At 35.3% G+C, this 27,585-nt stretch overlaps 1 protein-coding gene across 8 annotated transcripts in view; it reads left to right on the forward strand.

Moving 5' to 3' along the window:
• Positions 1 to 27,585, forward strand: part of dock3 (dedicator of cytokinesis 3) — a 226,945-nt gene that overhangs the window by 73,585 nt on the left and 125,775 nt on the right. For all 8 annotated transcript variants that reach the window (XR_007932311.1, XM_051910294.1, XM_051910298.1 and 5 more), the window contains one exon: positions 20,023 to 20,078. Coding sequence is in view for 7 of the 8 variants with exons in the window: in XM_051910294.1 (XP_051766254.1) it covers positions 20,023 to 20,078 (56 nt within the window). In the remaining variant the exon portion in view is untranslated. The remainder of the gene's footprint in view (positions 1 to 20,022; positions 20,079 to 27,585) is intronic.

Consider the following 27,585-nt stretch of genomic DNA (forward strand, 5'->3'; position numbering starts at 1 on the left):
CTTGGAGCATGCGCATAAACCTTGCGCGCTGTATACAAACTTTAGTAAAGCTTAGAAATAACGCTTTATTTTAATAAAGCTTTAGGCTCGGTAGCTTCTGCAGCATGAACACAAGCATGTAGTCTGCTATTGTTGTTGTTGCTGTTTTTCTGTTTATACAGCATATAAGTTTAAGTCAGAATATGTATCTAAATCTGAATATATATTTCAATCATGACAGCTCTTGTTAATAGTATTCCGAGACTATTATTTACTACTTGCTTTTGTTTTGAAGCTATATTGGTTTATAGTTTTAAAACTCTTAACATACAATTGTTTTAATTTAATTTTTTAATTTGTAATTAAATACACATCTTGTAATAGATACACAGAAACGCTGATGTGAGCATGTAAACGTGAGCATGTGAGCTGCTGCTGCATAAATAGACATACATAAATCTCATAGCAGATCTAGGCAGGTGGAGCTGGGGGAGGTGGAGGGGTTCAGAGTAAATTTGATAGCATGCTGCAGAACTATGTTACAGCAAACAATGAACCAGACTATTTGAATGTTGAGCAAGCAATCTTATTGGCTGCAGGATCAGCAGAGGCCAATTAGTTTGTGCCTTGCGGTAATGATGTGATTGCTTGCAGATTGCATGTAAAGTACCTATCAGCATGTGCTCTCTAGAGTTTCATGACTGAACTAGGTATTTATACATCAGAGTAGTATTTTTAACTTAGTACAATAACAAATAGACTATATATTTAGGATATACATAGCCTACATATGTTACTATGTTACTATGAACTCACTATGAACTATGAGCAAACATTGTTGCATATACCTCACTTTGGCCATCCGTTAGGCGCAGGTGTTCCACACTGCATGCCAGTTGACACTTTACTCGAGGTGAGAATCCATAGGGCTGCCTTTGTGTTCACTGTGTGTGTGCATGCCACGTGGCAAGACCTCAAAGTGCCCGCCGGAGGTGCCCGCGATGCCCACTGTAAGCAGAGTCCTGAGCAGTGCAGTCAACGGCCAATCCTTGCTAATCTTCTGTAGAGGTGACACTGAGCTGGCACCTGTTCCTAAATTCACGTGCCAAGCCTGCGCTGTGAGAACCACAGGGTTGTACTCACAGTGTGAATGAGGTGGGAAACTCATGCCATTACCTGGAGCTGCGAGGAAAAGCTTGCCACCCAAACTGCTCAGAATTCCTGCTCTCTTTTAACAAGAATGTGATTTCTGCAATTTCAGTCTCAGCATGCAGCACCAACGCATTTGTTTACACAACAAAATTCTGTGTTAATCATAAATAAAACCATTGGGTACACATTATTTTAAGGTATCCGTGTTACAGTGTAATGATACATTTAAGCACTGAGTAATAATAATTAACCACATGTATTTACTATAGGATTAGGGTTAGGATTAAGATTTGGTTTAGGGTTAGTTGCATGTAATTATGCAGCTATTTATAGTTATTACTACAGTAGCTACATGTAACAAGGACACTAAAATAAAGTGTTAACAGCCATTTTTACATAAAATGCCACATTATGCTATACTGACAATTAGTTTAAAGAGCAAATTTCTTTGTAAAATATTTGTAAAACCATTATTGCGTAAACTAACATATAATGCAGTACCTGTACGTTTGATTACAGAATCAATTTTTGTGTAAAGTGTTCGCAAAACTGTTCATACATAAATTTTCAATATGTTGTATCCTCACAGAATAAATTTCTAAAGTTTTCATAAAACCAATGAAACAATTCATAAAACAATTCTTGTGACTTTTACATTTTGTTAAAGAGTAAATTTCTGTTGGTAAAACCATTTTTTTTTTTTTTTTAATGTAATGTAAATTGTTAACACATTTGCAGCACATTCACTTAGATAATGATTTTTAGCAATCTAACATTAATTGATTCATCATTCAATGCAAACACATATGCAAATGGCGACACTTTGGCCCTGTTTATACCTGCACTCAAAAAAAATGAATTGTTGGATTTACTTAAAGAAGTGTCAAGTGGTTCCACGCAACTATATTGAGTAATTTTTACAAATAACAATTTAGTTGTATGAACAAAAGAAATTCAAGTAAAGCTGACAAAATTTCTTTGAGTAAATACAAATCATTTGAATTTGTCACTGTTACATAATATTAATATGTGCAGTTTAATAATGTGTAGTTGATAATGTTATGTTTATTATTTAAGGTGAACACGTTTATTGACTTCATTTACCTCATTAAATGAACTATTTGCTCTACAAAATGCACTCAAAAAATAACTCACTGAACAAACTCAATTGAATTGAGAGCAGGAATTCCATTTCAGACAAGCTATATGAGTGCGCACAGCCTAAACACAGGCGCCACACTTCTGCATAATGGTAACCACAAAATTCAAAAACATTACAGAAACTCCTCTAAATGTCCTACATAACTGAACATTAAACACTAACATAAACTAATAACATCTTTCCCTTTACTGAAAAACACATAAAATAACACTTTAATCCCTAAATTTACTCTCCTAATGCAGTCCCTTGCAAAGCATGCTGGGAACTACAGATCCACTGCCCAGTTAGTTATGTCAACATTAATTTGTGCATTTCACTCAGCAATGTTAAGTTGACTGAACAAACACTTATTAAGTAAAGCTGACAAAACTAATTTTTAGTAGAAACAACGCAGTCAAATTAAGTTCATATAGTTACATGAGTTTTTTAAGTAATGTGAACAAGGGTGGTTTGAGTGAAACTAACAACAGTGAAAGTTCTTTTTTTTGAGTGTGGTATTAACAAGAGTTTTGGTCGATCGGATCACAAGTGGACAACGCTAAATACAGTCGTAAACAGGGTCTAAAATGTTTTGAGCTTGTCCACTTTTTACCACTTTCAGAGGTAGTCGAAAACGCATCTGACTGGATTGTTTTTGTAGTGCAGACGCTCATGTGGTCGACTGTGTTCAAACAGCCACAAAAGACTGCCTGCTTTCCGCCCTAATGCATAAACATGATTGGAAGCGCGCTAGCCAGATGGGATTTAAACTTTGTCGGCTGAAGACCCAAGTTTGGTTTGAAGATGAAAAACATGGCAAGCACAAATCATTCCTGATTTCTAACACATACTCACCGCATTCGCTGTGGTCTTGCGGCTCTCAGAGCAAAAACGAAAGCAAATGCTCTCCGTATTTTTTCTGTTGTCTCCTTTCGCATTTGTATGCAAATTGTACAAGTTTATTTCATCCATTGGATTGAAAGATCTGAAAAAGCCCATACATTTACCTGCCCATAGACCCTCCCCTCAAAGAAATCAGGACAGAAGTGGACAAAAGAGAGTAAAACACCAGGGGTAAACGGGAATATGTTTCCCTCATCTACTTATCATCCGATCTAACAAAACACATCTTAATACCAGGTGTAAATAGAGCCTTTGTTTTGCAAATGTCTGTTGCAAAACCTTTCACACAAACTGAAAGACGAGTCAAAATTATTACCTGTCTGTGACTGACAGTATAACACTGATGCTGTTGAGAGAGCTAGAGTTGCATCTAACCCAGAATGTTCTTGTAAAGCACTTTTAAGATGTGTTCATTATAATGTGTGATCTCATTAGAGTTGCATGTAATTATCATGTCATTTACAAGACTCTACACAATTCTTTAAACAGGTATTTGAGCTCTGCTACTGTCTTGTGAGTATTTGTGTGTTGAGGCAGCATAACGCCGCAAGTGATTGTTTGTGTTTGGCTGTGCTCTGCCTTCACTATTTTAAATCTCTTTGCCTCTCTCCCTCGATCAATTATTTTCATCCGAAATTTTCCACCCACTCTCGTCTGCCTACACACTGACACGCCAGAGCCCACAGGGCAGCATCAGGAATATGTCTATAACTGCTTTGTGCTGATGGAAACAAGAATAGGGTGAAAGAGAGTGAGAATTGAACTTGAGAAGTCAAATAATTCAATCACAGGCAGATTTGTTTGCCATTATTTATGGATTTGTTCATCAGAGAGAATACTGAGAGATAAGGACTAGATGATTCAAAAGTCAGCTTGAATCAACTATTTCATTTAGAAAGCTTACGCTGCCTTACCATAATTATGATTAAATTGACAAATAACAAAATGTCTTTCTTATTTTCATAATGGCTGTTTTATGTACATTATTTATATAATAGTTTTATATATATATATATATATATATATATATATATATATGTCACACAGATATGACATTCACAGACATTAAGCTTTAAGTCATTAAGTTTATTTTATTTTATTATAAATGACATACCATTTATAACATATAATAATGTTTACATTTATAAACAGATTATAACATGTGAACCATTGATTCTTAATACCGTGTGTGGTTGCCTGGATGATCTACAACTGTTTGTTTGTTTTGTGATGGTTGTTCATGAGTCTCTTGTTTATTCTGAGCAGTTAAACTGAGCTCTGTTCTTCAGAAAAAATCTCCAGGTCCTGCAGATTCTTCCGTTTTCCACCATCTTTTGCATATTTGAACCCTTTACAGCAGTGACTGAATGATTTTGAGATCCGTCTTTTCACACTGAGGAAAACTGAGGGACTCAAACACAACTAATAAAAAAGGTTTAAACATTCACTGATGCTCCAGAAGGAAACACGATGCATTAAGAGCCGGGGGTGAAAACTTTTTGAATTTGAAGATCAAGGTAAATTGTACTTAATTTGTCTTCTGGGAAACATGTAAGTATCTTCTGTTGCTTCCGAAGGGCAGTACTAAATGAAAAAAAAAATTGATATTTAAACAAAATAAGAAAAATTTGTACATCTTCATCCTGTTCAAAAGTTTTCACCCCCTGCTCTTAATGCATCGTGCTTCCTTCTGGAGCATCAGTGAATGTTTGAACCTTTTTTAATAGTTGTGTTTCAGTCCCTCAGTTGTCCTCAGTGTGAAAAGATGGATCTCAAAATCATTCAGTCACTGCTGGAAAGGGTTCAAATATGCAAAAAATCCTTGAAAACTGAAGAATCTGCAAGACCTGGAGGATTTTTCTGAAGAACAGAGCTCAGTTTAACTGCTCAGAATAAACAAGAGACTCATGAACAACCATCACACAACAAAAAAACAGTCGTAGATCATCCAGGTAACCACACACAGTATTAAGAATCAATGGTTCACAAACTTTTGAACTGGGTCATTTTAATAAATTCAGCTATTTTTTTGTCTTGTTGATTATATGTAAACATCTTTTATGTAAAATCTCTTACTCGGGACAGTACTAATTAAAAAATAACATGCATTTTGTATGATCTCTCTTATTTTGTTAAAATTATTCACATTTTCACAGATTCTGCAAGTGGTTCATATACTTTTTCTTGCAACTGTATATATATATACACTACCAGTCAAAAGTTTGGAAACATTACTATTTGAAATGTTTTTGAACGAAGTCTTATGCTCATTAAGGCTGCATTTATTTCATAATAAATACAGAAAAAACAATAATATTGTGGAAATATTATTACAATTTAAAATTATGGTTTTCTATTTTAATATACTTTAAAATATAATTTATTTCTGTGATGCAAAGCTGAATTGTCAGCATCATTACTCCAGTCTTCAGTGTCACATGATCCTTCAGAAATCATTGTAATATGCTAATTTATTATCAATGTTGGAAACAGTTGTGCTGCTTAATATTATTTTATAACCTGTGATACTTTTTCAGGATTCTTTGATGAATAAAAAGTTAAAAAATATCAGCATTTATTTAAAATAGAAATCTTTTGTAACAATATACACTACCGTTCAAAAGTTTGGGGTCAGTAATTTTTTTTCTTTTTTTTTTTTTTTGAAAGAAATTAATACTTTTCTTCAGCACGGATGTGTTAAATTGATAAACAGTGATAGTAAAAATTTATATTGTTAGAAAAGATTTATATTTTAAATAAATGCTTTTTAACCTTTTATTCATCAATGAATCCTGAAAAAAGTATCACAGGTTCCAAAAAAATATTAAGCAACACAACTGTTTTCAACATTGATAATAACTGAGTGTCAAATCAGCATATTACAATGATCGCTGAAGGATCATGTGACACTGAAGACTGGAGTTATGATGCTGAAAATTCAGCTTTGCATCACAGAAATAAATTATATTTTAAAGTATATTAAAATAGAAAACCATAATTTTAAATTGTAATAATATTTCACAAAATCATTGTTTTTTCTGTATTTATTATGAAATAAATGCAGCCTTAATGAGCATAAGAGACTTCCTTCAAAAACATTAAAAATAGTAATGTTTCCAAACTTTTTGACTGGTAGTGTGTGTATGTATATATATATATATATATAATATATATATATATATATAATGTTATCATATTTATAATATTTATTTATTTTAGTTTGAGTGCCAAATAAAATATTTTTCATTCATTTAGCTTTACGAGCTTTTTTAGAAAATCACAAAAATAGTTCCGGTGCAAAAATGGGGAATGTATCTCCCTATCTCCTTTCCCTGATCTTGGCTTGTAACATTAATTCAGTTTGAATGTTGCCTGACCTAACATCATCTGGTAAAAAAAAAAGAAGAAGACGTGACATATTTAACCGCCTTAAAGACAAGAAATACAAACAGCTTGCAAGATTAGCACAGACAACACACATTGAGCCAAACAATATGTGTGCGTTTGATTGACATGAAGATGAAGATTTCTGAACGCCTGTGCAGCTGGTTCTTGACTAAAAGTACTGACGAATAGACAAAACACACTTGGGATATAATGAAAGCTTATCCAGAGCATTTTGTCCTAGACATAATCCTTTTTTTTTTTTTTTTTTTTTTAAATTACACAGTTTTCACTCACATGCTGCAATTATGTCAATTTAATTTTCTATTGTGCAAACTCCATGACAAAAGATAGAGTGTGGGAAGTGTTTATACATTATTTCTACTTTTTTTTGAGTTATTGAATTACTTGGACACACTGTAGAATTGAGTATTTTATGAAATAATGGCAGTCCAAATGAAAGTGAAGACAAGCCATACGCCCACAAACTTCTTCTATATTTGTATTTACACTACCATTCAAAAGTTTGGGGTCGGTAAGTTTTTTAATGTGTTTAAAAAAAGTCTCTTCTGCTTACCAAGGCTGCATTTATTTGATCAAAAATTCAATAAAAATAGTAATATTTTGAAAAATTATAGTAATATAAAGTAGCCGCTTTCTATTTGAATATATTCCTGTGATCAAAGCTGAATTTTCAGCATCATTACTCCAGTCTTCAGTGTCATATGATCCTTCAGAAATCATTTTAGTATGATGATTTGATGCTCAAACATTTCTTATTATTACACTATCAATGTTGAAACAATGATTTCAGGATTATTTGACTAATAGAAAATTAAAAAGAACAGCTTTTTTAAAAATAGAAATATTTTGTAACAATGTCAAATATGATCAGTTTAATGCACATTTGCTGATTAGAACTGTTTTGAACTGTAGTGTAGGTAAATATTTTGTCATAAACTTTAAATAAAAATTGTTGTTTTTATCCAAATACAGAATTTGTGCTGATTTATGGGACAAGCAGTCTTGTACAGTCTATTTTCAAATGCTTCACTTCGATTCAAACTTTGTCTTATTGAGATTTATCTCCAAGTTGGTTTGATTCATGATTTAGAACCATTTATACGAGAAAAACAGTGAGAAAATATGATTGTCAGTGAGTACTGACACCGCAGGTTTTTAGATTTCCACACTGAAATCTGGGACGGCCGTTCTTTTCCACAAAACGAGGGTTTCTATTCCAGAATCCAGGCCACAGTCGGCCGGGTCTCCGGAGAGAAATTCCTGCCGATTAGAACAGATCATTACTCCTCATGGCAGAGGGAAAAGCAACCTGCGGCGCACAGGGAGAGAGGTCAAGAGGGGGGACGGAGGGGAGAGAGTCTGTTAGACGGCCCTTCACACAAAACCTGCCTTTTTATCAAGATGAATGAGGGCAGGGAAAGATAGCTTTGTTACTCAGATGAATTTAAACCTGACATATTGGTGTCTCTGCCTTGTCATCGTCTCTGTAAAAGCCTCTCTAGAGGTCAGTTGGCAAATCTTGATTTCCTGTAGCTGTTTTTGGCTGTTATGCTATTTTTAGTTCCTTCAGTTGTTTTTCACATGTTTTGCTAACACTTATAGCTTTAATTAACAAGTGTTCAGCAAACATAGATCAGTAGATCAGGCATAAATATGGAAATTTATATTTATAAACCATTTCTTGATGAAAGAAGTCTCTTATGCTCACCAAAGCTGCATTTATTTGATCAAAATACTGTAAAGATAGTAAATATTATTGAAATTTAAAATAACTGTTTTCTATTTTAATATATTTTAAAATTTAATTTGTTCCTGTGATGTCAAAGCTGAATTTTCAGCATCATTAGTCCAGTCTTCAGTGTCACATGATCCTCCAGAAATCATTCTAATATGATGATTTGCTGCTCAAGAAACATTCTTACTATTATTATCAATGTGGAAAACAGTTGTGATGCTTAATATTTTTGTGGAAACAATGTTACATATCTAGTTCAGTCATTGAACTCTAGAGGGCGCAATCTGATAGGTCCTACAAGCGATTACATCATTACCACATAGCATAAGCTGATTGGCCTCTGCTGATCCTGCAGCCAAATGAGATTGCTTGCTCAACATTTAAAGCTACAATATGTACATTTTTAACCGCCTATTCAAAACAAAGGCGTAGCTTGATGACGCCGAGTTTGGGCGCGGAATCTTGGGAAATGTCTTCTTCACCTCACAGCCAGTGGAAAAGAATCGGGACGGGACTCGAGCAGGAATCATGTTCATGGATGATATTATTAACGTTACCGTAGTATGAAGCAGCGCAGGGCCGAGTGATGTTGGCACTGAACGAGGCCGCTGGAGAGATTGGTAATGAAAGACGAATGCGTCACACGCCTCGCGAGCAGCGGAACTTTTATTAGGCCGCAGTCACCGCTTCCACTTCTTCCGGTCAAGTGTATGAGGTAACACAGTGCTGTTTATCATATTAGATACATTTGAGTGTGTTGAAAATGATGTTATAACGTTACTGTGTGCGTTCGCTCGGCGGCTGTTGTGAGACATTTGTTGCACACTGCAGTAAGATAGATCAATTTTAGAATATCATATTAATAAATGCTAGATGGCTTGTGTTGATAAATGGCATGCAATTAATTTTAAAACATATTGTATGATGGAGAAAATGCTGTATTACTTAGCTACTTGACAAAATAGTATTTTTCTCTGAGGCATGGTAAAAGCATGGTACTCTCGAAAAATCAAGAAAACTAGATTTATACAATAAGACTAAATGTGTTGAGCTATATAACAATAATTGGTTTTCTGTCTATAAATGTAACCAAACAGTTGTTCCCTTTTCTAATAAAACGTAATATATTAAAGCAGGGGTCTCAAACTCAAATTGGCTTGGGGCCGTTGCTGTGATTGACACCTCATAGGAGGGCCATTTTAACATTCAAGCACAAGAAAGTGCAAAATTTCTGAAAATTTACTTTCCTTTGTATTATTTCTCATTTACTTCAAATTTCATTACTAAAATATTTTTGCCATACTTAACAAAAAAAGTAAACAGCAGTGTCTCTATCATTGTTAAATACAGTATTAGTTTTTAACAGTTAGTGCAAACATTTTCCCTTACTTTATTTTAGCTTAAATAACATCAAAATCTTGCACTGAACAACACTGTACTGAACAAATGCAATCTCTGAATATATTTGTACACTATTCTATTTCTTGCCAGACACCTGGCAGAGCTTCTGCTCACACAGCTGAGCCACATTTGTCCAAGATGCCGTTTGAGCATCGGTAACGTTTATTGGTAGTATCGGACGCGTTTCGGTGGTTTAAATCGATGCTCGCGACTTGCGTGAGTGTTTCTACTGTAATTTAGGCAAGCACGCTCATAATAGAAGCGACGTGGTCGCGACGCGCATGCGGTACGGCACACTCGCTTTTCCAGGCACGCCTATGCCGCGGCGAGATGAAAACATCAAGCGCACTGCAGGTCATGTGACAAGGACCAACCGGTGAGCTTCAGCGTTTCCTTAACAACATTGAAAGCTCAGCCATACAGCTGATCATAGCTGTACAGGGGTGCGTTTCCTGAAAGCATTGTTAGCCAACTATGGTCGTAAGTCCCATTGAACTTTATTGGTAACGATGGAACATGCAACCATAGTTCGTTTTGGGAAATGCACCCCAGGGCGGTTTATTATTTCTCATCTCCATAAATATATCTAGTAGTAGAGCTAATGCAAGAACTAGAAATCAATTTTTCTTTTGCTGAAACTTACTTGGCATCGTGGAGAGCGCAGTTCATGGTTGCATAGCGACGACAGACGCCACGGGAGCAAAAGCGCTTTGGAAAGAAGGAGAAAGGGACGCGACCACTTATGTTACGCAATATGTGAATGGCCCCTTAGAACGGCGACTTTTTCTTTGCATGTGGAATATGGTATAAGACAACTATAGAATAATAATAATAATTTAGCGGGCCAGATTATGTTTTATTTTTGAGATCAGTTGCGGGCCGGGTGGAGGGAGGGGGGGGGGGGGGGGCGTAAATGGCCCGCGGGCCGGCAGTTTGAGACCACTGTAGTAAAGCGTCTTTAGTGTTTTCATGGTTTCTACAATATAAAACCGGAAACTGAGGGTAACGCGGGTATGACTCACGTACACGTCCCGTATCCTTGGTTAAAATCGCGATTTTCTCACAATTTACAAATAGTTGGAAACATTTGGGATATTGTAAGTACTCAACTGAACAAAATATATAACACTGGCCTAGTGGTTTTTTGGATATTTTACTGCAAAAATATTACATATTGTAGTTTTAAATAGTCTGGTTCAGTGTTTGCTGCAGCCTAGTCTGGTGAAAGGGTTAAAATGTATTCTGAACCCCTCCACCTCCCCCAGCTCCACCTGCTTAGATATGCTATGGGGTTTATTCATGCCTGTTTATGCCGCAGCAGCTTATTTTACATGCTCACAGCAGTGTGTCTGTGTATCTATAAGCAGTCTATACTTGTTCTACAGCAGCAATAATTAACAGCAGCAGTGTAGCAGATCTAGCACACCAAGACCAAATACATTAACACTGCCATATTCAATAACATGCTAAAACAATTTCAAGATTTGTTTTGATTTAATTTTCTTTTTCAGGATTCCTTGAATAGAAAGAACAGCATTTATTTAAAATAGAAAACTTTGTACCAATGTAAAATCACTTTTGATCAATTTAATGCATCCTTGCTAAATAAAAGTATTACTTTCTTTAAAAAAACAAAAAACAAAACAAACAAAAAAAAACATCTTACTGACCCCAAACTTATTTGTAATAAATGTATTTGTGAGTAAATCCAAATGTTCAACAAGAACAAATACTCAAGTTTATAAAGGTGAAGTTTATAGAGTTTCAAGTTTACAATGAATTAACAAAGATGTTAATGTTTTTTTACAACTTATAAGTGGTGCTGTACAGAGCCCCGCACATGACTTGAGGACTTTAGTTTCAGTAAGTGGTGGCCACAAATTAGGATTCCTTTACATGATTTATTAATTTGTTCACTCATTTTAGTAAACTGTGGCCATGTTGAACTAATTCATTCCATCAATCAATTGTTTTGATTAAACTAAAACAAGGTAACAAATTATTACAATGTGGCCACAATTTAATAAAACAAAGTAGTGAATTATTCAGTGTAACGCAAGTAACACATTACTTTCCATAAAAAGTAACTAACACAAATAGTTACTTTTTTAGGGAGTAACACAATATTGTAATGCATTACTTTTAAAAGTAACTTTCCCCATCACTGAATTATTATATCGTGTGCACAATTTACTTTAAACGAGGGAACAAAGTAGTAAAACGTGCGCGTATTAGTAAGTTGTAGAAACGAATTATTAATTCATGGCCATGATATACATTTTTTTTTTGTCCCGCATATTATGTGCAAGGCTCCGTAATGCTGCAAAATTCGCCATGGAAAGACTTTCAAAATGAGCAATAGTTACTTGAAGATTAAAACTACAATAAGACGATATGATCTTATTTTTTAAAATTAATATAATGCATTTTAGGAAGTAATTTTATGCGAGTTTTACTCAACTGTCATTCAAAAGTCAGTATTAATGAATGTCAAGAGCAGTGCACAGTGGGATAGTCGGCTTTCAGAAGCTTTTAATTATTTACATGCCTTCTAAAGCTGGAAACCTTGATGTTGTCTGGCCTACAAAGAACTGCAAGTTCACCTTCATCACTGTATATGTTTATCAAGTTAGAGAGGAGCTTAATCCAGCTCATTAAAATCCTCTGCTCTCTAAAATTAATATTCGTAATGTGCCAAAAGTGAGTAAAGATTGGCTTTGGCATGTTAGTTAGACTCAGTTTTCCTTCCAAAACACAATGTTGAGACACATACGTGGAATATTCCTCACTTTGAGCCACCAAAACGAAATAAGAGAAGAAAATTGCATTTAACTTACAAAATATTACATATTTTCTGAGAGAAACAAAATGTTCAGTGGGAAATAATGTAGGGCACGACTTCATTTTATTGGATAGGGAATAGCAGGCTATGATTTCATACTTAATATTATTTTCAGCAGAAAAGTTATTTAAGAGCCAGAGAAAGTTATCACATTTTGATGAAACATTATGAAAACAAGCATTTTTTGTTCCTTGGAAATAACTTGGACTGATAAATCATGCACTGTAAGACCAGGAACATTTATTAGGAAAGTAAATAGTCAATTTTCATTTCTTTTAAGCAAACACATATTAGCGTTATCAAGAGGACAATTACTGTCAGGAATGATTCTGACATGCAGAAGCTGCTCGCTATCTTTCTTTTACTCGTTGGCTTCGCTCTTTATCCGGTTGCAGCAGGATTGCTATTCTTATTTGGCTCCGCATTGACCTTTTCTGCTAAACAAGCATTAGGCTGCTGGGAGCGAGGGAAGGGAAGCACACTCATTTTTGTTTGGCCCTCTAACTGAGTGCAGAGCTGTTAGTTACAGGTCAACAGTCCTACCCATATGCCACGGCTCACCTGGTGTAAGATAGCTATAAACTCGCATGCATTACCTGCCATGGATACACATGTAACAGAATACACAGAGTGAACACTTGAAAGGTGGATGTTATGTCTACTGGAGCATTTATATTGGAAACTTTTATGTAAGACCACTGCACTGAGCCGTGTGCGTTAGACAACAAATCAAGGGCCTTTGATATATTCTTAGGCTACATAGCCATTTTGAGAAAATTTGAGAAAAACTTAAGTATATGTTTAAAAAACAAATTGCAGATAATAAAATATATTAAAGAAATAAAAGAAAAATTAAAGAGTTTTTTAAGCACACTTAAAAAGTGCACTTGGTAATAATGTCAAATTTAAAGGGGACCTATTATGCCCCTTTTTAAGAGATGTAGAATAAGTTTCTGATGTCCCCAGAGTGTGTATGTGAAGTTTTAGCTCAAAATACCGCACAGATAATTTTTTATAACATGTTAAAAAACTTGCCACTTTTTGGTGTTGAGCAAAAACGCGCCGTTTTAGTGTGTGTCTTCAAGAGCTGATACTCTGATCTCTGGTGACAGAACAATCTCATGCACTAATAATGTAAGAAGCTTTCATTAGCGGTGTTCAGTTCGAACCGGAGTCTGAAAATGATGCCTACAGAGCCAGAGAATATATGCTGTGTGGAAATAGAACAGGTATAGTTTAGTTTAATTACGGTTATAACTCATGTTGTCATCTTGCTTGTATCCACTATTAGTAGCCTGTTAGCCTGTTGTATCGGACCCCGTTCGAATAATGGCCAAAACTTTACTGATGAGCTTTATAAAGTTTATTGTACATCACACAAAACATGAAGCGTACGTTTTCACTCTAGAAAATCACCATAAGTGCTGAATAAAAAAGAATTACACAAAAACACCCGTTACAACTAACAGTAAACAAATATATACAGACTTTGTCTTTTCGGGGGTGCTTAATAAACTGGTAAACTTTATATCCGTAAAACAACTCCGATGGACTGTAATAAAGTGCGCGCTCTCCCTTTCCGTGACCAGTATCGCTCTGGAGAGGATCACGAACAGTTTGTACTGATCCATCCTTGAGTAATAACTTACTGACAACCTCGGTGTCCTCAGTGACTCAGATGGCTGGAGTCTATGGAGCCTCATATGTTCATTGGTACATCCAACAACAGAAAATTTGTAATGTTTTTTGGCAAAGACATTGTATATCTCTAGCTGATACAGCGAGTAAACAGAAATGACGGACTCTGTGCTTCTCATTCAGGGTGGTGTCTATGCTAACAGGGCAGATCGTCACCAGTCATGGGTGGGGTTTCCCTACTCTTATGTAGGAGTAGGGGGAAATATCAAACAGTGTGTTCTGAGAGATTGAAAATGATAAATGGGGATTATAAAAAAAAAAGGATTGGGTGGATTTTTACCATTAAAGGCTGGTTGTTTACACACACTGTGGACACACATCTGTGTTCAAACACCTTATAAAAGTGAATTTTGCATAATAGGTCCCCTTTAAAGTTTTACTTTAAAGTATTTTAAGGATACTAATTTGCAACTTCAATAGAAGTTTCAATTAAAATGACATTAAAGTGTGTTTTAGTTTATAATAAATTCCTGTTTGGCAGTACACTTTAACCGTGTTTCAAAGTCAATAGAAGTAATTATGAAATTACATGCAAATCATGGCCACATTGAACTAATTTATCCCCTCATTTTGATTAAACTAAAACAAAGTAACAAATTATAACAATGTGGACAAAATTTAGTAAAATGACGTGACACATTATTCAGTGTTGGGGAAACACGTTACAGGTAATGTGAGTTACGTAATCAGATTACTTTTTCAAATAACAAGTAAAGTAACACATTACTTTTAAATTGACAAGAAAATATCTGAGTTACCTTTTCAAATAAGTAACGCATGTGTACTTGGGAATAATGTCACATTTAAAGTTTTACTTTAAAGTATTTTAAGTATACCAAATTGCAACTTCAATAGAAGATTCAATAGAAATGACATTGAAGTGTATTTTAGTTTATCATAAATGCTTGTTTGGCAGTGCACTTTAACCATATTTCAAAGTCAATAGAAGTAATTATGAAATTACATATAAATATGTTCCTTCATTAAATGTATAAATGTTTGCAGGAGTGTAAAACACAATAAATGACAATCTGTTGATAATCATACACCTGCAGAACAAAAGCTAGCATTGTTCTTCATGGTTCTTAGCGTGAGATTTTAAACACCTGCGAAGCTAAGGGTAATGCTGCCATTTTGTCATCAAGTGTTGAGCAATAGAGAACACCTTTATATTTGAAAGTCTGAGATATCAAACTGGAAAATCTGACTTTGGATGAAATGCAGCATTGGACTGTTCCCTGATCCACTGATCCATATCAATCTGACAGGTTTAAAGCCTGTTAGTTGTACAGTTGCATGAAAAAGTATGGAAACCATTTGCAGAATCTGTGAAAATGTGAATAATTTTAACAAAATATTTTTTATTTAGTACTGTCCTGAGTAAGATATTTTACATAAAATGTTTATAATCCACAAGAAGAAAAAAATTAGCTGAATTTATTAAAATCACCCCGTTTAAAAGTATATGAACCATTGGTTCTTAATACTGTGTGTTACCTGGATGATCTACGACTGTTTTTTTTTTTGTTTTTTGGGATGGTTGTGAGTCCCTTGTTTGTTCTGAGCAGTTAAACTGAGCTCTGTTCTTCAGAAAAATCCTCCAGGTCTTGCAGATTCTTCAGTTTTCAAGGATTTTTTTTGCATATTTGAACCCTTTCCAGCAGTGACTGAATGATTTTAAGATCCATCTTTTCACACTGAGGACAACTGAGGGACTCAAACACAACTATTAAAAAAGGTTCAAACATTCACTGATGCTCCAGAAGGAAACACGATGCATTAAGACCCGGGCGGTGAAAACTTTTGAACAGGATGAAAATGTCCAAATTTTTCTTATTTTGTTGAAATATCTTTTTTTTTTTTTTTTTCATTTAGTACTGCCCTTCTGAAGCAACAGAAGATACTTGCATGAGAGAGAGTTTAATTTGCACTTCTTGTTCTGTGTTTTAAGCTCTTATGGTGATTTGTTTTGGAGTGAAAATGGGCGCAATGAACTTAATAAAACATCAGTAAAATTTTGGCCATCATTCGGATGGGGTCTGCTACACTTATGAAAGTTGCAAAAGTTATTTAGTAAAGAATAGTGTGCAATCTTTTGTTATTTTGATTAACATTAAAGCGCAGACAGCAGCGCTAGGATCATGCAACAGACATTATACAGCTCAGTGCCTTCACGCAGTTAATTAAAAAACCATTGGTTTGTTATATCGGTCTTTTCCTGCTATAGCCAATATCGGATATACCGATGGATGTAAATTGAGCATAAATTGGCCGATAAATTGATTTTCAAATTCAAAAAGTTTTCACCCCCCGGCTCTTAATGCATCGTGTTTCCTTCTGGAGCATCAGTGAATGTTTGAACCTTTTTTAATAGTTGTGTTTGAGTCCCTCAGTTTTCCTCAGTGTGAAAAGATGGATCTCAAAATCATTCAGTCACTGCTGGAAAGGGTTCAAATATGTCTTGTGGACTATATGTAAACATCTTTTATGTAATATATCTTACTCAGGACAGTACTAAATAAAAAATAACATGCATTTTTTATGATCTCTCTTATTTTGTTAAAATTATTCACGATTTCACAGATTCTGCAAGTGGTTCCCATACTTTTTCATGCAACTGTACATGACAGAACTATAGTAAGTCCACGGAGCTTTTAATAATTTTGAGACCATGAGAAAGTTTATTATATTATATTATATTATATTATATTATATTATATTATTTAGTTTTTTAGGAATTTGTTTTATCACTGGCCCTTTAAAGCATTCTTGCTGACTCAGCTGTCATTGATCCTGTCCTTCATGACACATGCTGCTTTTTTTCCAGCACTCAGCTCTGGTGTTCAGGATGAAAATAATAAAATAAAATATATGCTTCTGGTACACACACACTGATAACATGAGTTTCAACAGATGGAGATGATGTGTATTCACACGCACATCTGTGCCGCCGCAGGGCCTACAATAACATTTCCTCTCAGTTCAGCTCATATAGGAGCAGCTATATTATCTGCCTCCAAAATGGATGCTGAATGCAGGACAAAATGACAATGCTAGAGTCCTTATGTGGATCAGTACGTGATTCACACGCAGACTGGAAATGCCACACACCACGCCTTCAGCTTGAATTATTGATTAAACCAACGAGTCGTCTTCAAGTCTTTTTGTTAACCCATTTTCTTTTGTTACTCTTTTGTCAAGTTTCTGTGTCTTGTTTGATTTAAAAAAAGAAGGTTTTTGGCATTAAAGTGAATCTCCTAAAATGTGAAGAACATGTCAAGGTCATATTTCACCCCCAAATCACTTTTTTTTTTTTTCTGTTATATTTTCCATTATTTTTTTGCCTGATTTTATGGTAATTTGTTGAATTATTGTAACGCTAATATTATTTATCATTCATGACAATGAAGCACATCAAGCACAACTGTCACTAAAATCTCATCACTTTATTGTTGAAAAATTGCAATTGTTGTAAAAATAAAAATTGGGAAAAAATAAAGTAAAATTTCCTAACGCATTACAGTAATGTGAATTTGGGTTGAAAATAGGCTTAAAAATAATATATTTTATCTTTTGGAATGATTGACATAATTGATATTTCTCTTAAGGGGTAAAATGATACATATTATTTAGATGTGTTTTACCATAATGCAACATTATCCCATCCCTTTTATGTGGAAAAAAGAAATAGAAAAAAATAAAAATAAAAATCTGGATGTTCCATCAACATGAAAATAGCTCTCCTCAAGCAATAGGAGGTCTTCATGTATGACTGTAAGAGGCGATTAGCGAGTGACCACCCATCTCATGAATACTAGCATATGCTGGTTTGTCATCCATGCACATGGAATCCTTCCTCCAGCAGATGGAGGTTTGTTTGAGAGCATTTGGTGGCCTCAATTACTAATTAATCTGACCTTTGAAAGTGAACAGCGAAGACAGACAATTAGGCAACAACTGTATGTGGCAAGAAACTCCACCATCTGGATTCTTCAGCTGAGATGTTTGTGTGGCATGTTCTTGCTTTGTGCTAAACTGTGTTTCCGTCCGTAGAATCCACTGTTCTAAAGCAACTTGTGTGATTAATTACATTTTTAGACCCCCTAAATCACTTAGATTGATCACTTTTAAAGATGGCTCGTGCCATGGCGAATTCGCTATGTATATGGCGGGATTTGCAAGCGGAAAAACTGAACGCTTCTCTAGCGAGGAGACGGATCTGCTCGTGCACGAGGTTAAAATGCGCGAGCAGGATGCATCCCTGTGTGTGTGTAATAAGCAAAGTGTACGCTCGCCTATAGGCACATATTACTAATGCGCTCTTTAAATAACAAAACAAATATCGCGCCATTGACTTCAGACCAGGTTTCAGTTGGTCAATGGCGCAGTCTATTTCAGTCGCCTCAAAATAGCAACGCGCCAACAATGCGCCTGAACACACCTCATCTCCAGACCAGCACACCCATGGGCAAACAAATGGGCGCAAATGCATTTGCTATTTAAACAACGTGGCGCAGGACATGAAAATGATAACTGTACCGGGCTGAAACTAGCAAAAAACACTTGTGTCGCACCTGGAGCCGCATTGCGCCGGGTGTATGATAGGGCCCATCAAGTTAATGTATTTCAAGGCAAACACTGTTGTGTAAGACTCAAATCACAAGTGAGATCTCTTTACAGTATGTACAGTAAATCTGAAATGTTTGTCCTAGACAGCAATGATAATAAATACAAAGCAAATGGAGACTTTTGGTTAAGTCTCTCGGTTCCTGAGAAAAAGACCATGATAACAATCTCACAAGTCTACTCAACAGTTACAGAACAGATTTTAGTCTCAAACTGTGCTCAGATTTTCTTAGATACTGTACCACAACTTGCGATCAAAAGTCAGAAATCTCAATGTGAACTACGTTTTGCTTAAAAGAAGTGTAAAAGATCCTTATAGTACATTTTGCACATTTGTGATTTACATAATGCAAAATAATCTCAGAATTGTTTGTTTATTTGTTTATTTATAACTTTCTTTTCTGCAGAACATAAAAGAATATATTTTGAAAAAATGTTTCACCTGTTTTCATCCATATAATGAAAGTCAGTGGGGTTCAAAACAGCACTGGAACCCTTTGAATTTCATTGTGTAGACAAACAAAAAGAAACGAAACAAAACAAAATACACTAGATGAAACTAAACAAAACTAAACACACAAAACAAAACAACACAAAACACAATACAATATGAAACACAAAACAAAATGAAATTCACCAAACAAAACAAAACGCACAAAACAAAGCGCTACACGAAACACATAAAACACTGAGACAATTTTTAGAACACCTTCTTTTGTGTTCCACAGAATATAGAAAGTAATACCATTTTATAATGACAATAGGGTGAGGAAATTTATTATTTTTGGGTGAACTATCTCTTTAAGTCGTGGTAGTTCATATTCAACTGTCCTTACTTCCACTACACTCTTGACACTGATATAAGGCAAGTATGAACAGTCTGAGAAGAACAAATCCTCTTCTTCGGAGGGCCTTTGACATGTCTAGTTGAGGAACCAGGAACTTCCCGAGGCTGATTCAGCCTCAAGCAATATAAGCACAAAAAGTAAAGATTATGACATGATCTGCATCCAGCAGGGCCACTGAATCATCTTCTGCTCGGTCACATTCCCAGAGACGCCCATGGCTGAGCGTCCACTCATGGAAGCTTATAGTCGCAGAAGCAGAGATGTAACCTTCTTCCCTTTTGTTTCGCAGGGAATCTTCCCAGCTGGCTACGTCCACTTGAAGAAGGCTGTCGTCACTAACAGGGGGTAAGTGTCTTTATACTAAATTATGTCAAGCTGTTCAAACAAATGGGTTGGATGAGGAAAGGTGACACAGAGAGAGATGGATGTTAGAGAAACATTTTATTCATTTATTTATCTCAGTCCTGTGATTCCCTTTCTCCTGTCCTACTGTCTCATGAGTTTCGTAACATGTCTGAAAGTTTGAGGTTTCATCTTTTGGAAGCTCCTCTACTCTCATTTCTCCCTATCAAATATTTGCTTCGAGCTTGGTGTGAGCTCTTGGTGGTTCAAACGCTTCATATATTGTATGGTATTTTGTGGGAATTAATTGATTTATATCATCTTCCCTTGTGAAAAATAAGTGAACTTGATTGTATTGAATGTACACTTGAGCACTTCAAATCTGAAAAACATATTTTTAAAAACTGTACTTGCAGATAATATTAATAAAAATAAAAGGCCACTTAAAGTGTAACTTCGTTGATTTTCAACCCGCTTTACAATGTTACAATGTCGGTAGTATATGTAAATGAACAATGTTTTATTGTTCTCTGTGTTACTTGGACCTGGAGAAGTTCATGTTTATTTGTCAGCAAAAGACTTTTGTCAGCTCCAGGGCTTTCAGGAAAACTACAGATTATACTTCCGCATTTTTGTATCCTCGCTCACAGACAGTCGGATCGACAGATATTATTAACAGAACAGTAATTGTAAGGGTAGGTTTATCACTGAAAATTGTATTATACTACGTCTACTCTTGAAACGGCATTATGGTAAAAATGGAACATGGCAACAGCTTTTTTTGTACCTGTACGCGACAGTGTTTTGCTTCAGGCAGAACTGAGAGAATGGCAGTTTCATTCAGTTTTTTCCCTCAGTTTGGCCCAAAACACTGTGTTTGAGGTCATCCGATTTGAAAGGTGGACAACACTGAGGTTTTTCAGATTTTCTGTCGTGGCGTTCTCTCCATATTTACGGTTCTTTGCAGCCTTTAGCCACTGCCTACGATGTGCTGGATCCTTCATTGGAAACCGAAAGTAACTCACTCCTGCTAAACATTTATTCTTTGAATTCTTGCACCTGGGAATAATACAAATTGACACTATTGTGACTAAAAGTTTTCTAAGAAGTATTTCCTACTAAAGCAAGGCCGTATTTGACTCTAGTAAGTGTATCCATAGCAGACTGGTGGGAGTGGCCTTAGATGGCAACATGCCCAGTGGATTATGGGTGTTGAAGTTTTCCTACCTATTTGGCAAAAGGGAAAACGACAGCCTTTTTCTGTTTTCTCTAGTCAGGTAGCACCTATTTCAATTTTTTCGCTTTTCTACTGTATAAGCAGCCAAGTTTTATTGTAAGCCCATTTTGCCAGCAGTGAAGTACCCCTTTAAGTGTACCTAAAGAGAGTACACTTTCATGACTATGTTTCTTAAAAGTTCCTGGGACATATTGTTCCGGGTAATTTTGATGGAAAAGCGGCTTAACATAATAAAGCACATGTAAAGTGCAGTGTTATTTGATATTACATTTAAAGTTAATATATTTTAAGTGTATTGAATTGCAACTTCATCATTACAAATGCATAATTAAAATATATTTAAATACATGACATACAGGTTTCAAAAGAAATCATATTTTTATGAAATGTTATAGTTGGATGTTTAACTACTACTTGTTTCGAAATGGGCAGGGAACATTAAAAGGTAATGTTCCCATAATGTTTGTAAAGTGATAAAATGGAATCTTCCCTTAACCAAGAAAAAACACTTGACGTTTTGAACATTGAGATATAATGTTTTCATAAACAAATATGAACATTAGCAAAACGTTCTTAGAATATATTTTTGAGAAGAAAACTTTGAGAAAGTTTAGGAAAATACTTGAAAACGCTAGTGTGGACGGAGAGTATTTTAAAACATAAACGCCATTTTTGAATGTATCCAGATTAATGTAGACATAACCTATGTGTGCTTGCACGTGTGCAGTATAAAAAGAGAGAATGGGAAAATGAGCAAAAAAAAAAAAGAACAGAGAATCTCCGGGCTATCACTTCCAGTGGGAACTCATTTCCAAAAACACATGGGGAAACTGCACATCAGGGACTGTCAGTCGACAGTTTCTCCTGTTTGTTTAAGCTTTTGATATTTTGATATTTGATTTTTTACAGGTGTTTGCGTGTGTAGAACTTTACAGTCTTACCGCAACACACGTGCACACATGTCTTTATTGTGTTCAGGCATAAGGCTAGAGCAGATCCCAGGGGCTGTGTTCAACAGTTAAAGCTACACAAACTTGTTTACAGCCAGGTTTCAATACGTCTGACAAATATGCTATCACAGAAAATTGTTTTAAAGAAAATATATATACACACTCATCAGCCACTTTATAAGGTACACATGGCAGCAACTCATAGCATTTAGGCGTTTATTAGACTTGGTCAATATGATCTGCTGAAGTTCAAACTGAACATCAGAATAGTGAAGAAAGATGATTTAAGTGACTTTGAACATGTTGGCGCCAGACTGGCTGGTCTGAGTATTTCAAAAACTGGTGATTTACTGGTATTTTCATATACAAAAATGTAGCTATAGCTATAGGGATGGTCCGAAAAAGAGAAAAATATCCAGTGAGTGGCAGTTCTGTGGGAGAAAACACCTTGTTGATGCCAGAGGTCAGAGGAGAATGGCCAGACTGGTTTGAGCTGATAGAAAGGCCACAGAAACTCAAATAACCACTCGTTATAACTGAGGTCTGCAAAAGAGCATCTCTGAACACACTACATGTCAAACCTTGAAGCAGATGGGCTACAGCAGCAGAAGACACACCGAGTGCCACTCCTGTCAGCTAAGAACAAGAAACTGAAGCTACAATTCACACAGGCTCACCAAAACTGGACAATAGAAGATTGGAAAAAACGTTGCCTGGTCTGATGAGTCTCGATTTCTGCTGCGACATTCAGATGGTAGGGTCAGAATTTGGCATAAACAACATGACAGCATGGATCCATCCTGTCTTGTATAAACGTTTCAGGCTGTTGCTGGTGGTGTGAGGGATGTTTTCTTGGCACACTTTGGTGTACCGATTGAGCATTGTTTAAAAGGGAACTATTATGACCCTTTTCACAAGATGTAATATAAGTCTCTGGTGTCCCCAGAATGTGTCTGTGAAGTTTCAGCTCCAAATACCCCACAAATCATTATAGTCAAATTTGTCCCTATTTGGGAGTGAGCAAAAACACGCCATTTTTGTGTGTCTCTTTAAATGCAAATGAGCTGCTGCTCCCAGCCTGCTTTCCAAAAGAGGGCGGGGCTTTAACAGCTTGTGCTTTGGTTGCTCAACAACAACAAAGCTAGAGAATCTCACGCATCCAAAGTGAGGATTGTTAGTAACGGTGTTCAGCCTTACATTGTTCAAACCAGAGTCGGACACTGATGGAGAGACTCAGGAAAAAGTTACAACTTTTAGAATGCAACTGGACGTTTATGAATGGTTAGTGGATAAATTTATGTAGCTGCTGTGGAGTTACATTGATTCAACTCATCGACTAACATGTGCCGTCATGTTAATCTTTTGTGCAAATCCAGCGTTGAATTGACCCTTGTTTGTGAGGCAGTCCGATTTAAAAATACTTACATTTTCTTCATCTGCAGCTTTGCCTCATTCAGTTGGTATCACTTCCTTGTTTAGGAACAACTGAACAATTTCCATTGAAAATAAAATAAATCCACTGCTCTCTTGTCTCCTTTGAGGCTGGGACTCTAAATAGTGTTCAGTGTTCATCTGTGCAGCCAACGACAGAACAGTTAGCATGCTTTGCTCAAACTTTTGCCATGGCGTTAGGACTGGTACACCGTTATCGCTTACGAAAAAAAAATGGCGGCACCGTGGGTGGAAACAGATTAAGGAGCGTTAATATTATAATAAGATCCCCTTCCTACGTCACTAGGGAAGCGAAATCTGAGCGGCTTGTTTTTTCACATGCTTGCAGAGAAAGGCTTACCAAAACAAAGTTACTGGGTTGTCCTTTTTCATTTTTTTTTTTTTTTGGCTTGGAAGATGCACTAAGATTAGCACTTAAACACGGAAAAAGTCAGATTTTCATGATATGTCCCCTTTAAATGCCTCAACCTACCTAAGTATTGATACTGACCATGTCCATCCCTTTATGACCACAGTGTACAAATCTTCTGATGGCTACTTCCAGCAGGATAACGTGTCATGTCACACAGCTTAACTCATCTCAAACTGGTTTCTTGAACATGACAATGAGTTCAATGGCCTCTACAGTCACCAGATCTCAGAGCAAGGCTATTCAATTAGCTTTATTTGTGGGCCAGATTATCAAATTGAAAATTTGAGGTGTGCCAAGGGGGTGGGGGGTTGTCCCAATCTCTTTCCGGAGGCCTATAAAATGAGAAATTAAACTGAAATGCATATTCAGCAGTAAAATTATATTAAAAACAGTAACATCTATAAAGTAAACATCTAATTTTTGTTGGGGCAAATTAAAATATTATGACAGTGCTGCTGAGTTGTTAACCATTATACACACACTCAAAGAAACTGCAATGGTTTAAACAAAATAAATTTTTTACCCTTAATCTCCTAATAAATTAAATACAATATACATGACTATATCAATAGCATAGTATTCAATATGAGTATTGATGATAAACACCATGGTTAACACAGTGTTACTACAGTACCACTTACAAACATGGTAAACATGTTAAATGTTAGTAAGGTTGATTATTTGGGGATTTAAAAGCCTTCTAATTTGTTCGTTCATGACAATGTTTCTCCTGTTTTCCTCGTCAGTCGTGTCGGGAATGTTGAGGCTGTTTAATCAGACTTGTTAGACTAGTTTATTCATCAAGTGATTTGTGATGTGCATGTCGAATTTAAACGCTTCTCACTGGATGTTGCAGCGCTGTTTTATCCGCACCTGCTCTGAACTTGCATTAAGCCCAAAGTATACTTCGGTTTTTAGCTGTACACTCACCTGTACACTTCTCATTCACTTTTGCACATTTTTGGTACAAAACTAAGGGCTGTCACAATTTAATAAGATTCATTTTCATACAAATTATTCCTTTACAGTAATTGTTTTGTCCATGTCAGTAACAGTATAAGATTAGGACACATATATTGTATTTGTTTAAATATATAGTATCATAATATTTTTTTACATAAATATATTTTAAAATAATAAATAAATATTTAACATTATTTACACGTTTCTATTATTTTGTTTAATTCTCTTTTGTGTAGTGTTTTTATTAAACAAGACCATGTATATTGTATTAATAATGATAAATAATTATTATTTACAAAAAGCATTATTTATGACTGTTTAATCAGCTCATAACAATGAATTACACTATCGTTCAAAAATTTTTGGTCAGTTCCTTTGGTCTATTTGTTCAAGTATACAATATAAACAGTATTTTACTATTTTACTAACATGATCCTTCAGAAATCATTATAATATGCTGATTTCATGCTCAATAAATGTGTCTTATAATTACAATGTTAACAATTTTTTTTTTATCACTGCTTTAAAACATATGATGATATGTTTTTGTCACTTCAGTTACAAATTTTGGAAAGTCCTGGGATCGAATTATAGCCTCTTATTAGAATTCGGAAAACAAAGAGGATAATGACTCTATGAAAGCTGTTACTTTGGACACATGTGATGATAAAGCAGAACAAAGAAATCGATCTATTTCCACTCAGTGTCAGAGAAGGACAGAGGAAGGACACTGGAGGTAAAACATGGAGAGATGAATGGACAGGAAGAGCTAAAGAGACAGCAGGAAGATGAAGCAGGGGGAATTTTATGGAATTGATTTGTGATGATATACCTCTGTGCACACTGTTATTTAAAGACCCCATGGGATGCCTTAATGAACGCAAGGTTTTTTTTTTTACTTTCTTCCAGATTTATAACAGGAAGTTACAGCAAGACATATCAAAGGTCTTGTCCTTATTTGGTATAAATAAGGTGTAAATGTAAATAAATAGATGTGTTTTATCTGAAAAAATAAATAAATAAAACAAACAAATATTATTTATACATAAATAAAATGTTATTTGTGCTATTTTGATATATATATTTTTTTATTTAAATACACTACTTTCGGGTCACACTAACCTCTGGTCAATGTTTGTTGTTTTCTGCATCAGTTTATTCGTAAAATAAAATAAAATTTAAACAAAAAATATTTAATTAAACTTAATTTATAAAACTTAATTTATACTATATTATTCATCAGAGGGATAAAGAGTACCTGAAAACCATATTCAAGTAAAGATATCTTATAGCAAAAATGACTCCATTACAAGTTACAAGTCACCAATTTCAATACAACTTGAGTAAAAGTCTATTTTAACAGTACTTAAGTACTTTACCCATACTGTATGTAAGCTTAAAGATGCACTAGACCTCAACACCTACGTGTCATGCCAATGAAAAACAAGAAACATGAGAGCAAGCAAACTCGAAATAAAACTGAACACCTCAATATTGCAATTGACACAGCAGCCTCCTAAACATCTACAGACACTCAAGTCTCAGTTAAGTGCTCAAAAAGGGCATAAGTAAACTAATATCCTTCAAAAAGGTATCTTCAATATAATGTATAAATAAAATAATGTTAACTATAATTAAAGCCTAAAAAAGTCAAAGCCTACTTGCACTGGACTGCTGATTTCGGCCTCATCAGCGTCTGCAGCCATGTCTTCATCTCGTATGTGATCCATGTGATTCAGCAACTACCTGCTAATGCATTCACATTCATGTAAAGTAACCTTGACGAGTTTGGGTGAGTGAGAAGATATAGTACCTTCAATGCCCTGTAGATGGCGATATAACTTCTTTTGTAGCAGAAATAAACTGCTGCAGAAAAAGTTGGGTACCATGCAAAATGTAGGGCAAATTCCAAACGGCTTATTTGCACCCTTGAAGGGCACTTCGAGAAGGGGACGCCATTTGTAGGGGTGTTCCAAACGAAAGTGAACAACTGAATCCCTTCATGAAGGGCCCTTCCACAAGGCCGTTAGCGAAGGGTACATGCGATGGTCACTTCGAGGAAGTAATTTTATTATTTATGGTCATGTGACCCAGCGAATACTTGTGATTCATTCATTTTAAAGCTAGATTGCGGGAGAGGTCGAGTTAACAAACATAACAATTCAAGTTGTTTTGTTTTTTTCGTGATATACTTGACACATTTTTTGTCATGTTATGTTTAAATAAGTTTCATAGGTTTGAAATGTGTTGAGTAATGCATTGTCCAAAGATGAGACGGCAAGTTTTGAAGTTCAGAACGGAGAAATACATTCACACACATATATAACATTTTAAAATATATAAAAATGTTTCTTCATTTGCAACAGCTATGTTAACAGCAATAATAAGAAATTTCTGTTGTAAGAACAGCTAATCAGATGATGGACACCATGCTGCGTTGTCATAGGAACATCCTAGCTGAACATAATGAAGAAATTATGTTTCTCCCTACGCCAA

This window comes from Ctenopharyngodon idella, chromosome 10, assembly GCF_019924925.1.
Source record: "Ctenopharyngodon idella isolate HZGC_01 chromosome 10, HZGC01, whole genome shotgun sequence".
NCBI lineage: Eukaryota > Metazoa > Chordata > Actinopteri > Cypriniformes > Xenocyprididae > Ctenopharyngodon > Ctenopharyngodon idella.